The sequence below is a fragment of the Lepus europaeus genome, chromosome 21 (genome assembly GCF_033115175.1).
Source record: "Lepus europaeus isolate LE1 chromosome 21, mLepTim1.pri, whole genome shotgun sequence".
Taxonomy (NCBI): Eukaryota; Metazoa; Chordata; class Mammalia; order Lagomorpha; family Leporidae; genus Lepus; species Lepus europaeus.
In genome coordinates, this window is record NC_084847.1 from 28,101,009 (window position 1) to 28,115,072 (window position 14,064).

Sequence of the window (14,064 nt, forward strand, 5' to 3'; positions counted from 1 at the left end):
TCCCCTGCCAAGAAAAGCTGTAAAAGACATTTGGGGAACAATTGAGGGCATTTTATTAGGAAGTAAATATCAGATGTTGCAGAATCATTTTTCTTATGTGTGATAATAGCATTGATTTTGTCTTTGTTCTTAGGAGATACCCGCTGACGGATTTAGGGGTGAAGTATTTTGTCTACACTGTTGTCAAAGCAAATAGAGACAGAAAATGTGAAACGTTAGCTCCTTAATCCAGATGCAAGGCACAGAGGTCTTCATTGCACTATTTCAGCTTCTCTGAAGGTCTTCAAAATGAAGACGTGGGGAAACATCTCTATGACGCAGTGTGGAAGACAGGGGCTGGTGGTAGGGAGGGGAGTCTGGTAGCTACTGCTTTAATGCAGGAGTCGGCCTTGGAACAGGTCCTGGCCCCTGGGCGGTGATTCCTTGCCCTTCAAAAGTCACACACTCCCGGCTTTAGCCAGTACTTGAACTCTGCTGAGGCTGTCTGTCCTCCCATGAGCATCTGCCTGACAACCTGCTTTTTTACCTTTCAAGTCCTTAGCTCAGTTAAGTCCTCCAGAGAGTCGGACCCATCTTCCCCAGGCTGACAGACCGCAGTCCCAGCCACCACCTGGGCCTCCATTGCAGAGCCTGTGTCACGCTGGGCCATGATCACGTTTGTTTACCCACTCCCAGCAGCCAACAGCTCTGTGATGTCAAGGCCAGCTTTGTTCATCTGTGTCCTCAGCCTGGCCCAGTACCTGGTGTGCGGGACACAGTCAGTAAATATTTGACGGTTGAATGATTGACACCCGCAGTGCTGCTGCTGCCTCCTGTGGTCTGAATGTTACCTGTATTTTTCTCTTCTTTGATGTGCTCGATGAAACCATAGCACCATCTTTTTTTAAAAAAAATTTTTTTTAATTTACCAAAGAAAACTGGCAGCATTGCCCTAAGAATTCCGATATACCCTGTACCCAACGTCCCCTAGATTTTTTTTTCCCATCCAGACTCCTCCTATGCCTGCATAGCACCATCCTCCGCATGTAGTCAGGACCTGTGTCTGAGCTGTCTCACCTCCAAGAGTACCCTGAAGGTATTCCCTTCCCTTCAGCCCCTCTGCTGTCAGCTTCACTCAGGACCATCCAGTGAGAGCTGCTGGGCAGGACCACCAGTACGGAGCCCAGGAACCACACTCCCTGTCTTTATTGCTGCCGTCATCTGCCATGCCACTGCCAGACCTCTTGTTATACTTAGGTTTTTCTTTGAAAACTTGCTGGCATTGCATCATGTTCAGGACGAAGTCCTGCTGATAGGCAGGAGAGCCTGGCACTCTGCCCCTGCCTTGCCTTCCTGGTGCAGCTCCCGCTGTCCTCCCACACCACTCTACCTTAATAGGCTATTGCCATGCCCTGTCCGTGTTGTCCCCTTTGACTGGAATCACCACCTGCCTTGTGCACCTCATGACACTGAATAACTAGGCTTCTGGTTCATCTTTGTATCCACAGAGCCTGGCACATAATGCTATTCTGAGTAAAGTCTGCTGTTCTGTAACATGTGCCACATCCCACCTTCTGTGGAGTGCCACCCAGCAAACCTGTGAGGATGCTTCAGTGAGTTCACAGAGAAACAGAATTAGAAGTGTAAATTTAGGGTTATATGTTTAGCCTGGCAGTTAAGACGCCCAGGGCCCCATGTTGGAGTGTCTGATTTGGTACCCAACTCTAGTGCCTGACTCCAGCTTCCTGCTAATGCTGACCCTGGGAGGCAGCAGTGAGGGCCATGGTAGTTGGGTTCTCGCCACTCGCATAGGAGACCTGGTTTGAGTTTCTGGCTCCCAGCTTCCACCCAAGGGAAGGTAGAGGGGCGTTGCACCTGTTGGGGAGTAAATGAGATGGGAGCACTCTCTTGATCTTTGTCTCTCTGCCTCTAATTTAAAAAAATTGAAACAAACATTGCTTTAAAAATTATGAGTTTCTTTTGGCACAAAAATGTGTTGAAGTCCATGTAAAGTTTTTCCATAATACATGTTTTTCACTTCTAAAAATTCTGTGCCAAAAATAAACTCCTTTTAATTAAGTTTTCCGCAAGCTTTTTAAAGCACCATCATATGTAAGACCTTTCAAAGACTTATAACTGTCAGTAAAGAGGCCAGGCCCAGGCTGGATCTTATTCCTCTGACAGCTGTTGGCACAGCTGCTTCTACCCCCTTCTGTGATCCAGCTTGGATGACCACAGGGACTGGGCACATGAAGCAACTCCGGTCACCTGACACCTGTCAGACAATTTCAGAATCTGACAGTCAGTTGAGGATAATGCAGGGCTGGACTTTGTCATTTGTCAAGGCAATTCCTAGCCAAGTTCACAGGTTCTTGTGTGTGTCCTACGTTGAATATGTCTTAGTCTCATCCCTGCTCTGCATAGTTAGTTTACAAAGAATGTACATATACCTCGTTTTCCCATCCTAAGGGAGATCCAATTATCTGTTTATTTATTTGACAGGTAGAGTTGCAGACAGTGAGAGGAAGAGACAGAGAGAAAGGTCTTTCCGTCGGTTCACTCCCCAAGTGGCCGCAACGGTCGGAGCTGTGCCGATCCAAAGCCAGGAGCCAGATGCTTCTTCCTGGTCTCCCATGCATGTGCAGGGGCCCAAGCACTTGGGCCATCTTCTACTGCTTTCCCAGGCCACAGCAGAGAGCTGGATTGGAAGAGGAGCAACTGGGACTAGAACTGGCATCCACATGGGATGCCAGTGTCTCAGGCAGAGGATTAACCTACTGTGCCACGGTGCTGGCCCCTTGTGTTGTTAAAGTATGGAATAATGCATGTTCAGAATACATGGGCAGAGATTTTTGTCTGGAGACACCCATTCTTAATAATGAAAATATTTTGAGTCTGTGTTGTGACGTAGCAGATTAAACTGCCACCTGCAATGTTGGCATCCCATATGGGCACCAGTTCGAGTTCTGGCTGCTCCACTTCTGATTGACCTCCCTCCTAATGCACCTGGGAAAGCAACAGAGGATTGTGCCCATGTGGGAGGCCTGGATGAAGTTCTAGGCTCCTGGCTTTGGCTAGGCCCATCCCTGGCTTGTTGTGCCATTTGGGAAGTGAACCAGCAGATGGGAAAATCAATCTCTCTCTCTCTCTCTCTCAAACTTTGCCTTCAAATAAATAAATCTTTAACAAAAATATTTTGAACTTTGCAGTTGTATCTAGGCTCATATTTCATTTTCCCACTTGTTAGCTTAGGTTGGTTAGCCTCTCTGAGCTGATCTTAAAATGCAGCAATACCTGCCTTGTAGATGGTTTGGGGCATTAAAGAGATGACAGACAGACCACCTAGTCCAATCCTTAGCAAAAAAGTTTGTGCCTATTAACTTTTAATCTCCTTGAGTTCTAAGATGAGGAGAAAACTTACTCTGAGGATTTTCCCCCTCCAGATTAACCTGCCAATAATACTTTTATTTTGCTTTCTTCTAAAGTATTAAATGCCACAGAAGTTAAACCCTCTTAAATATCAGTGTGTGTATGTTTGTGTGTGTGTATGTTTGTGTGTGTATCCTACGTGCTTGTGCATTTCTGGAAGGATATATTAAGAATTATTAGTGGTGGTTGCTTTTGTGAATATTTCTTATCTTAAATGGAACTTCTTAGTGTGATATGTTTAGACACTGTTGTATTCCTTTCATAATTATTCATCATTGTTATTTCTAAATCCTTACAATTTATTTAACGAAAATATTTCAAAACCACAATTTCTGTTTAGTGAATTTAAACTCTAAAATAACAGGAATTATACAAAGTGTCATAAACAGATCTTAAAATTTTCTACTTTGTATATCACTAATTTTATGTACTGCCTTTGCTTTTTTATATTAAACATGAAATAACCCCAAAATATGATGTTTAAAACACTAAATAAATTAACAAAATATTTTTAATTGAAATGAATTTTATGGTGATTTATTTGAAGAATTACCTTCTTCAAGATGAGTTTCGTATAATCAAAGAGTGAATTGAGAACAGAGGGGCCAGCATTGTGGTGCAGTGAGTTAAACACTGCCTGTGATGCTGGCATCCCACATGAGTACCAGTTCAAGTCCTGGCTGCTCCACTTCTGATTCAGTTCTCTGCCAATGAGCCTGGTAAAACAATGGAGTATGGCCCAGGTACTTGGGCCCTTTCACCCATAAGGAAGACCAGAATAGAGTTCCAGGCTCCTGACTGTAGCTTGGCTCAGCCTTGGCGGTTGCAGCCATTTGGGAAGTGAACCTAGTGAATGGAAAAAGGTTTTCTCTCTCTTCTGTCTCTGTCTGTCTCTGTCTCTCTCTCTCTGCCTTTCAAATAAATACAGGAAATCTTTCTTTTAAAAAAATCTATGCTTAAAAAAAGAAAACAGAAACAAACACTGTATCAAGTTGGCTTTAGCTAAACAACTGTTTTCGTATATAATTTCTTCATAATTTTAAAAGTTTGTTTTATTTGAAAAAAAAATAGTTTAAAAAATTTTTCAGTACCCTTGCCGTATATCCAGATGCTGTCCCCTAAGTATTTTTTTTTAATGTTTCTTTATGTGTTTTCATCTACATCCCAACAGGTCTCCACATGGGTGGTGGAGGCCCAGGCGCTTAAGCCATCATTTGCTGCTTCTCAGGTGCATTCTCCGGAAGCGGGATGGGAAGCAGAGGAGCTGGGACTCAGACTAGCACTCCAGTGTGAGATCCGGGCATCCCAAAGCACGCTAGGCCACGGTGCCCACCCCCTAAGTACTTTAAATGAACTAAGTAGGAAATACTGTCCACACAGACAACATATGGGGGAAGCTATCTCTTTTCTCCCTTTCTTCCTCTTTACCCATCCCTCGGGGATACCACCATTAACACTTTCTTAGGAATTTTAACGTGTAGTGAGCAAAATGAATCTCCAACTTCCTTTTTTTCTTTAAGATTTATTTATTTTATTTGAAAGGCAGGTTTACAATGAGGCTGAGGCTGAGACAGAGAGAGAGATGTTTCTCTTCCCTGGTTTACTCCCCAGATGGCCGCAACGGCCAGAGCTGGGCTGATCCGAAGCCAGGAGCCAGGAGCTTCTAATGGGTCGCAGGGCTCAAGGACTTGGGCCATCTTCTACTGCTTTCCCAGGCCACACCAGAGAGCTGGATCGAAGTGGAGCAGCCGGGACTCGAACCAGTGCCTATATGGGATGACGGCACTGCAGGCAGCAGCTTTACCCACTACGCCAAGGCGTTGGCCCTGCCAACTTCTTTTTACAAATGCCATTTATGACTGTTTTTATCCTAAGCACTTTACAAGAAACATGCCATGTGCAGCCCACATGGGAAATCCAGATGAAGTTCCCAGTTTCTGGGCTCAGCCTGACCTAGCCCCGGCTGTTGCAGCCTTTTGAGGAGTGAACCTGTGGGATGGAAACTTGCTCGCTTGCTCTTTCTCTCAATTCCCTCTCCTCCTTTCCCTCTCTCCCTCTGCTTGTCTTCTGTGTCACTGTACCTTTCAAATAAATATTTTTTAAAAATTGTTCTGTAGGGGCCGGTGCTGTGGCATAGTAGGTTAAGCCTCTGCCTGCAGCTCCAGAATCCCATATGGGAGGCAGTTTGGGTCCTGGCTGCTCCACTTCTGATACAGCTCCCTGCTAGTGGCCAGGGAAGGCAGTTGAGGATGGCCCCACTGCTTGGGCCCCTGCTTCCCAGGTGGGAGACCCAGAGGAAGCTCCTGGCTTTGAATCGGCTCAGCTCTAGCCATTGTGGCCATTTGGGGAGTGAACCAGTGGATGGGATTCCTGTCTCCTCTCTCTGCCTCTCAAAATAAATCTTTACAAAAAAAAAAAAAAATTTGTTCTGCGATGTTTGTTCAATAAAGCACTAAGTCAGTTTTGTAAACAAAAGGAAAGGAAAAGGTTGCTAATATGATGTGAAACTTAGAGTGCTGTTACTTCTAAGACACCGCTATTGAGTAGGACTAGAAACTTGTCTTACTGAAGTGTGGAATCTGCATGTTCGTGTCCTGAGGAATTTGCTCTCTGGAGAGCTTTTCTTGCCTTTTGTTCAAATTCTGGTCCCTTTCCCTAGTACCTGAGACTGCTTTCTCTTTCCCTCTTAGATTTGCCTGATGCTAGCTGTGTCTGTAATCAAGTCTGCTAAACAAAGAGAGGGGCAGTTACAGGAGGAGGAATTGGAGGGCACCAAACCATTGCAGATCTTACTGTGGTTACATGACATGAAATGCATGAGCTGTGTGTATGAAAGGAAGTCTTTTTCTGGCCATGAATCTGAACAGATTGGAAGATGATGAAGAGGTGCAGTTTGTCATTGACTGGTTATGTGACATTGGGAAGGATGGATGACTCACCCAGGTTCTAATTTTAAAATCTGTTTCCAATGGTTATGTCAAAGGGGCTTCTAAACATGCACCTTCAGTGGATACTAGTGAATTTTTATTATGAAAACAGCATATACCTGTAGAAATCTTTCCAATGGTCCAGAAAGTTACATAATGAAAAGGAAGACTCTTTCCTTCTACCCCTTGCCAGTGACATTCCCCACACATGATCAGTGCTGAAGCACTTGCTTTGTGGGCTCCCTAATGTATTTGACCAATCCACATTAATGGATATTCAGATTGCCTCTACTGGGAGAAAGCTGGAGAGGAGGAGACAGGAAGGAGCGTTTCTGTGAATTCAGCATAGTGCACGTAGGACATGAGCACAGGTGGGATTACTGGGCCGAAAAGCACTCAGTTTCTCTTTTTTTTTTGACAGGCAGAGTGGACAGTGAGAGAGAGAGACAGAGAGAAAGGTCTTCCTTTTGCCGTTGGTTCACCCTCCAATGGCCGCCGCGGTTGGCGTGCTGCGGCCGGCGCACCACGCTGATCCGATGGCAGGAGCCAGGTGCTTCTCCTGGTCTCCCATGGGGTGCAGGGCCCAAGCACTTGGGCCATCCTCCACTGCCTTCCCGGGCCACAGCAGAGAGCTGGCCTGGAAGAGGGGCAAGCACTGAGTTTCAACTTTGGTATGGTTAAGGCCACACTGCCCTCTAGGGAAGTTGTTACAAGTTTTAATTCTTACTGGTGAACCTATCAGCAGTAAGTGTGCACTTCAAAATTCATGACTGAAGTGTAGTTTGTTACTTCAGCCAAATTAATCCTCAGTTTTAACAGCGTATGTAGTAGAAATTCAGTTATGAGGTGAAAATTAGTAAATTTATGTGTTAATGAAGTTGACGTTAGGGGTTTTTTGGATAAAGAATAATTCTAAAGTTAATATAGTACAGGAGTAAAAAGAAATTTTTTTATTTATTTGAGAAACAGAGCCCTCGTGCAGTACCCTCCAGATGCCTGAACAGCCAGCCCTGGGCTGGGGCTAGAACTAGGAGCTGGAGCACAATCCAGGTTTTCCACAGGGTTGGCAGAAACCCAATTGCTTGAGCCATCACTGCTACCTACAAGGTCTAATCCAGCCGGAAGCTGGATTCAGGAGCCAGAGCAAGGAATTTAACCTGGACAGGCCAGTGTAGGACACAGGTGTTTAAACCACTAGACTGACTACCTGCTCCCAAGTTTAGTGGTAAAATAATTTTTTAAAAAGAATTCATTACATTTCACTGTATGTTTTTTTCTACATTTTTTATTGTAATAAAATGTATATCACATAAAATTTGCTACTTTAGCCATTTTTAAATGTATAAATCAGTGGCATTAGTTACATGGCTAATGCTGTAGAACCATCACTATTTCCAAATGAAATCTTTGTAAAATTGAGATTAAAATATGCATAACATAAAATTTACCATTTTAACCATTTGTAAAGTTATATTCACAATATTTTGCGTCCATCACCACCATCCATTTTCATAACATTTTCCTTTTCCCAAACCGAAACTTTATACCCATTAAACAAAAAAACGCCCCATTCTGCCCCAGTGCCTAGCAACCATCTAGTTTTCTGTCTCTGTGAATTTAACCACTCTACCTATCCATATATATATATATATATTTTTTTTTTTCTGTGTCAAAAATTGCTTGAGGGGCTGGCACTGTGGTGCCGCCATTTGGGAAGCAAACCAGCAGATGGAGGCTTGCTCTTTCTCTCTGTCTCTGCCTCTCTGCAACTCTGCCTTTCAAATAAATAAATAAATATTTTTTTTAAAAAATTGCTTAAGAGGGGACTGGCATGTGGCATACAGGTTAAGCCACCACCTGCAATACCAGCATCCCATATAGGCGCTCATTTGAGTTCCAGCTGCTCCACTTCCTATCCAGCTCCCTGCTAATGCACCTGAGAAAGCAGCAGAAGATGACCCAAGTTCTTAGGCCCTGGCACCCATGTGGGAGACCTGGAAGAAACTCTGGTCTCCTGGCCATTGCAGCCATTGCATAGGTAAACATGGGAACTCTCTTGGGAGTTCTACAAGTTACTTTTACATATTCCCCTGCTCCTGCTGTGTAGACTCTGTGTTAATGGAAAGTAGACATTATGTAGTATCCCAGGTTCTGGAACAGTGCCTAGAATCTGTGTTCTTCGTGTGTTTGCTGAATGGACTGATAATCTTATAAAACAGTGTACCATAGCACCACTCCTAAAGACACTGGAGTCTACATCTCTGAGTAGATTCACATTTCTGCATTTTCTTTTCCATAGGAGGTTGACATCTTCCAATAACAGACCTCGAGAAGACAGCTGGTTAAAATCCTTGTTTGTCCGGAAAGTTGATCCAAGAAAAGATGCTCACTCTAATCTCCTAGCCAAAAAGGAAACAAGCAGTCTATACAAGTTACAGTGTGAGTGACAAACTAGCTGTCTTCACAGGGGACTTTTTCCCTGCTTTCTTCATAAGTTTGTCATGGGATTTTCTTCTGTTTCAGTTCACAACGTTAAACCAGAATGCCTAGATGCGTACAACAAAATTTGGTACGTATGCCAGACTATCTTGTACTTGGGGGAAAAAGTACACTTACTATTGGTTAGTTCAGCTAGTACTTGGTCGGAGAGAGAGAGAGATTTTCTTTCATGCCTGTCATTAAAGCCGAGTGTTCAGAGGTTCGTCAGTCATGGCTCTGTGTGGGGTTGCCGGCGGCACGGCGGCTTTAAGCACACACACAGCTAAATCCTCACGTTGTCTGTCAGTCTTCAGGGTGTTACCAGGCTCATAAGGCTGGGAGGAACCTGGCAAGGTCATTACCCATCCAGTGCTTGAGTCCCTTCTGCAGACTCTCCTGCCTGCCTGTGCTTAAATCAATCTCTGGGCAGCTTTGAGTGTTAGGAATTGAACTCATGTCTTGGTGATCACCATCGTTTCCAGTTTTCCCCTCGTGAGAGTCCTAGGTGTGGTTGAGCACAGCTTCCACTTCTTCCCGACTCTTCCCTCAATAGCATCTAAGTCCCTTTGGCTGACAGTCCTATGATATGAGAGCTGTACCCCCTTCAAAAAGAATCGGTAAACTTTAAGACTAGAGGGAGAATTGAGTTAATTAGCAGAAATGGTATTTTAATGAACACTTGTGAGCAAATATAATGAGAAAGCAAATGATTTTGTCTCCAGAATCAATGTAATTCTCAAGAGAAAAAGCTTTTGTCGTTCTATTGTTTTGTGAAATGTAACATTAGCATAGAATTTCTTGCCAGGTCAGCACATTTCTCTTTATTTACAGAATGCCCTGCAACAAAGCAGATGCTTGTTTCTAAATACCCGCTCATAGAATGAAAAAGTTGCTCTGTGCTGATGTTCCCCTCGATTGTTTTTCCTGTCCTGTTTTTATCACTGCATCTCCTGTCTCAGATTTCTGGCTGTCTGTTCGTATTTATATTTGGATGTCTTGCTCTCACTTCAGACTGGACATGTAGAATCACCTTGCCCTCCCGACTTCGCTGTCTGTGCGCTCCCCATGTTTTACTGAACCCTTCCCTTAGTTCTTTGTGATGAGTTGGTCACTGAGGGCTGTGCGTCCTTCATTTGACATGTGTCGTGGTTCTCTTTGCTCATTTCCTCCTCCGTCTCCGTCTCTAAGCTGTCGAGTCCCATTCCTGAGTCATCTCCTTCCTGACTGCCTCTCTGGGCTCAAGACTGTAGCTGTGTCTCCACCCCACCCCGCAGTCCATTACCCAAAAGTTTGTCAGATTGATCTGCTGAGTTCTGTTTTCTCCCTCATCATGTTGTGTTTGTTTTTTTTTTTCTCTGAAACTTTCAGCAGCTCCCTGTTTCCAGAACATAAAGACTTAACTTCTGCCTGGTTTTTAGGGGCCCCAATAATGAGATTCTGCCCAACCCATCCAGTTCTGGGTACAAGTACTGCCTACCTTACAACCTCCGTTCAGGTAAGGCAAGGGCTTCCAAGAGCAGGTTTGGGGCCCCCAGCAAAGAGGATTGGCTACAGACCAATATGTGACTTTGACTTGGTGGAGAACCCAGGCCCCCAGCCCCTTTCTGAACCCCACCTGGGTCATCTGTACCAACTTCCTTCCTCTGCGTTGGCTCCAGTTCAGTGTGGTTTGCTTCCTGCACATGTCACGTGCCAAAAAAAGAAACCCATTTCAGTTTCTCAATCATCATCCATCTTTCCCTACCCCTGATTTCTGAAGATCAGATCTTCTTAAAAAGTAAATGCCAATCTTCAAAAAATACACATGGTGTGGTCCTTGTACTGGATCATAATAAATACATATGGGTTTTCAGTTAGACACGCTGTTCAGAGTTTTTCTCTGCTAACTGTCCATATACACCTGGTCCTGATGCCCCAGGTGTAGTGGTAGTCACTAACTTAGTATCATGCCACATCGGCAGGTGATTTGAGTAAGTTCCATGTCTGAGCCGTGATATCCTTTGGCATCCACTGTTGAATCTGTATTGGATTTTTTTCACATAATGTTTCTATTCAAGATTGTGTAGGCTTTAGCTTTTCTCTTGGCGTAGAACAGTGATGCCTCTTCCCTTTGCCTTCCCCGGTACATTATAATCTCTGTGATAGGAAGGGTCCATGGAACGAAGCTCTGATCTGAGACCACTGTTAATTTAATGCACTGCCGTGCCAATGTTCCCGTGCACTCAGAGGTAATGACTTGGCTGCCATGTTCAGTGTGACTGTGTGACACTCGAATCCCCTCAGCTGGTTGAGTTGAATAGACCCTAACTTCTTCTGCCACGTTAGTGCCTTTGGGACTGTTGGAGATTGGGGTTGCTTCTGTGTTGTGTTCTAGCCCTGTCTTCTTCCTCCCTAAGGCCATATTGTCCTCTCTTCCTGTCACCTTTGCCTGCTGGCGCCACCTGTGTCGTCTGCCTCTGTCTTGAACATTCCTTTCTTCCCCTTCTTCTTTCCTCCATGCTCTTTTCTAGTATTCTCATGACTTTCATTCTTCCTAATCTTTGGAACCAGCAGAACACAGCTTTTATAAACATCACATTCCTCAGAAGCTTTGTTTTGTTTTCCCCTGAGATGGCAAATAGTAGACCTGTGGCTCCTGGAATCTTGGGACCATTGGCTCTTCTTTGGCATTTTTGTCAGTATGCGTGGATTGCTTACAACTCTTGTAGATAGTTGGGGTATCAGACAATTGAGTGGGGTGCTGGAGTGCAGCAGAATTCAGCTATAAGTTAATTCCACATGTCATCATGAGTATGCCATGAGGTCATTTGCCAGGAAGAGGGTGTGTAGCCTTAGATCCTGTTACTGACTTAACTGTTGTCCACCTGGTAAAATGTGTGCATTGTTTGATTAATGCTGCTTTTCCTTCTCTTTAAGTCAAGAGGTATTGCCAAAGATTCATGAAGATAAACATTACCCTTGCACTTTGGTGGGGACTTGGAATACGTGGTATGGCGAGCAGGATCAAGCTGGTAGGAAGCAGAAGTCTTTGGAATGAACACTTCTTCCTTAAGCCTAATATAACCACTTAAGTTGTTTTCTAATTCAGTGCCTGTGTTTTATAATCCAAGCATTCTGAGTCTCGGTCTCATTTTATGGTTAAAGTAGTTTCTTCAATAATACATTGCAAAAACTATTCTTCTATTGTTCTTAATGTTTGGGTCTATTACTGAATCTTTGTGGTGTAGCTTACCAGCCAACACATGGTGCATCACAGTTTAGTACTTTGTTAATATTGGGTATTTCTCAGGTATTTTCAAGATAAGGATATCATGAAACTCTAAATGTCCACTGTCTTTTAAAATGCATTTCAGTCCACCTCTGGAGGTATGAAGGAGGCTACCCAGCACTCACAGAGGTCATGAATAAGCTCAGAGAAAATCAGGTAATGATTTTGAAAAAAATTTTTGCTGATTCACACTAAAGATAACACTAGATGTTAGTGCAGAGTTAAATGATTCCTGTCATCAGTTTTTGCTCCTAGACTATTTTTTTATAGTACAAATTTTATTGTTTGGACTGGACATTGTAGGTAAACATAAAGTCACCAGTTATATAATCCTATTTCATAACAATTCTTATTATAAAAGTCAGTTGTGCTTTGGAGCTGACATGCAGGTATATGGATCATCTTGGTAGACACAGCTGGTCCTGAGTTACCTTGCCGTGTCTGCTGTAGGAACTGTCAAACATGCACACATTCTTTCTCCTGGGCCGACTATGCTATCCTACCTTCCCTTTGCCAGTAGGTACTTGTTAGTAGGGAGAATTTTAACAGCCATACATCATTAGGAAAGAAAGTCTTTTGCATGGGTTCCCAAGCAAATATAAATGGCTTTTGAATTACCTGCTGTTTTGTAGCCTCCATGTCACCTCTCTTCATCTATTGTCAAATGCTGTTAGGGAAATGCAAAAATGTAAGAAGTTAAATTTGTTTACATTGTCATTGGAACAATTAGGATGCTTATGTGATTTGTCATCTAAGCCTGGACACTTTTGAGAGTGAAAGGGAGTGCTGTTTGTCATCGTGTGAGGTCAGCAGTTGTGACCTGGGACTGTCTCAGGCAGCTGGGACCTGTTGTCTGACTTATAATAGGATTCTGTAGGAACATAAATGTTGCCAGAATGTGTGTATACAAGAGTATCAAAAGATTTCATGAAAAAAAAAATTTCATGAGCACATTATTTTCACCCAAAGGAATTTGTGAGCTTCCGCAAGGCAAGAAGTGACATGCTGCTGTCTAGGAAGAATCAGCTGCTGTTGGAATTCAGTTTCTGGAATGAGCCTGTCCCACGGTCAGGACCCAATATATATGAACTCAGGTCTTACCAACTCCGAGTAAGTGCTGAAATACGAGTTGACTGCCCACTCCTTCTGTGAAGAAACACAGGCACTCTAATGCTGAAGCAAAACAAAGTGCATTCTCTGATATGTGTTTCACATCCTGTTTTAATTTGTTCTCCCTGTCTTTTCTTTTTCATTTTCTTTCTCATTCCTTCTCTTCTGCTAAGCTCTTTTGTTTTATATGATCTCATTTGTAATACTCATTATTTAATATTTTTCCAAATAATGTTTCTGTTTTTTAAGAGGAAAGGAAATAAAGCGTCTGTTATAGTGGAACTAGAACAATTCATAGAAGCATTTGAACTATTGAACAAATTGTACAGCACTGAGAGTAGAACGGGAATGATATTTGATAATGTTTTCTAGATATTTCATACTGAACAACTATTAGAAGGCCCTGGGTGGTGCATAATTTTTTTTTTTTACCAACACATAATAAGTGTACAATGTGTAGTGATTAGGATAGTGGATACATCCATTACCTTAAGCATATTAATTTCTTAGTGTTAGGAATATCCAGAATCCTCTCTAATATCTGTTTTGAAATGTATAATTAATTGTTGTCACCCGTAGTGATACCACTGTGCTGTAGAACACTGGAAGTGCTTCCTCCTAACCAGCTGCACCTCAAACCTGTTACCCATCATCTCTGCATTCCCCTGCTCCCTGTGTACCCTTCCCAGCTCCAGTACTAGATGATTAAAAAGAATACATCCTGGTAGATCTTGATGACCTAATAATCACTTTTATAGTGGAAAAAAATCAAGTAGTATCCTTTTTTGATGTCCAAGATTGAATTTTTTGACATTAAATTTTTTAAAATTTCACAGTAAAATCTGAATGGTTACCCACAATTTAATCATGACT

The 14,064-nt window shown here is 43.1% G+C and overlaps 1 protein-coding gene across 1 annotated transcript in view; it reads left to right on the forward strand.

Moving 5' to 3' along the window:
* NIPSNAP2 (nipsnap homolog 2) overlaps positions 1-14,064 on the forward strand; it is a 31,703-nt gene that overhangs the window by 3,721 nt on the left and 13,918 nt on the right. Inside the window, exons 2-6 of the mRNA XM_062180636.1 lie at positions 8,635-8,774; positions 8,859-8,904; positions 11,730-11,824; positions 12,167-12,237; positions 13,051-13,191. Coding sequence (XP_062036620.1) covers positions 8,635-8,774; positions 8,859-8,904; positions 11,730-11,824; positions 12,167-12,237; positions 13,051-13,191 — 493 coding nt within the window. The remainder of the gene's footprint in view (positions 1-8,634; positions 8,775-8,858; positions 8,905-11,729; positions 11,825-12,166; positions 12,238-13,050; positions 13,192-14,064) is intronic.